The 615-nt window shown below is 38.0% G+C and overlaps 1 protein-coding gene across 1 annotated transcript; it reads right to left on the bottom strand.

Moving 5' to 3' along the window:
• Window positions 1-72: 72 nt before the first annotated feature.
• Window positions 73-606, bottom strand: LOC113465082 (uncharacterized). Its single transcript, XM_026818588.1, has 2 exons — window positions 464-606; window positions 73-367 (listed from the first exon to the last, which is right to left on the bottom strand). Exons 1-2 carry the CDS (start codon window positions 553-555, stop codon window positions 124-126), a joined length of 336 nt encoding a protein of 111 aa, XP_026674389.1. The 5' UTR covers window positions 556-606; the 3' UTR covers window positions 73-123.
• Window positions 607-615: the final 9 nt, after the last annotated feature.

The raw sequence follows: 615 nt of genomic DNA on the forward strand, positions 1-615 counted from the left end.
TATAAGAAGACTACATTTGAGTCTATTAAAATTGCAATATTAAATAATTATTTTTATTAGAATACACGTGTTTATTATATTTATATTTGATAAAATTATAATAATTTCGAAGGTTGCTAATGATTAGCTCTGCACAATAAGTTTGCAAAACGTCACGTTGCCTGCAATTATCCGACGGCATTCAAGAGGACTCATTTTTGCTTTATCAAGTCTACCGAGTCCCTCGGTAATCTTGAAACATCTCCGGGACCACGTTGCAGGACATGCCCAAATTAGTTTCAATTCCCAAGAAATCCAGCGACTAGCAGAGACGCCCGTAAAAGAGGGTGTTGTATCACAGCGAGAATTAACTAGGCGAGGATTCTGGCTGTAAATAATATATAAAAAAGGACAGAATCAAGAAATCTCCCTTAGTCTCTGACCGAGAATTAACCGAGCATCTTGCGATGAATGTTGGAAATACCTGACTTGATTCCCTTCACCTTTTGTGTAACTCCTCTGTCTTCTCTTCCTTCCAAACTCGTTCGCAACAGTTACCGCGTTTATTTCACGCATCTCACGAAGAATTTTGTTACGTCTTCATTAGCAAGAAGCTCGACTCGTACATTCCAGATT

The sequence above is a fragment of the Ceratina calcarata genome, unplaced genomic scaffold, assembly GCF_001652005.2.
Source record: "Ceratina calcarata isolate Rehan_Ccalc_2016 unplaced genomic scaffold, ASM165200v1 scaffold8072, whole genome shotgun sequence".
NCBI classification, from domain to species: domain Eukaryota; kingdom Metazoa; phylum Arthropoda; class Insecta; order Hymenoptera; family Apidae; genus Ceratina; species Ceratina calcarata.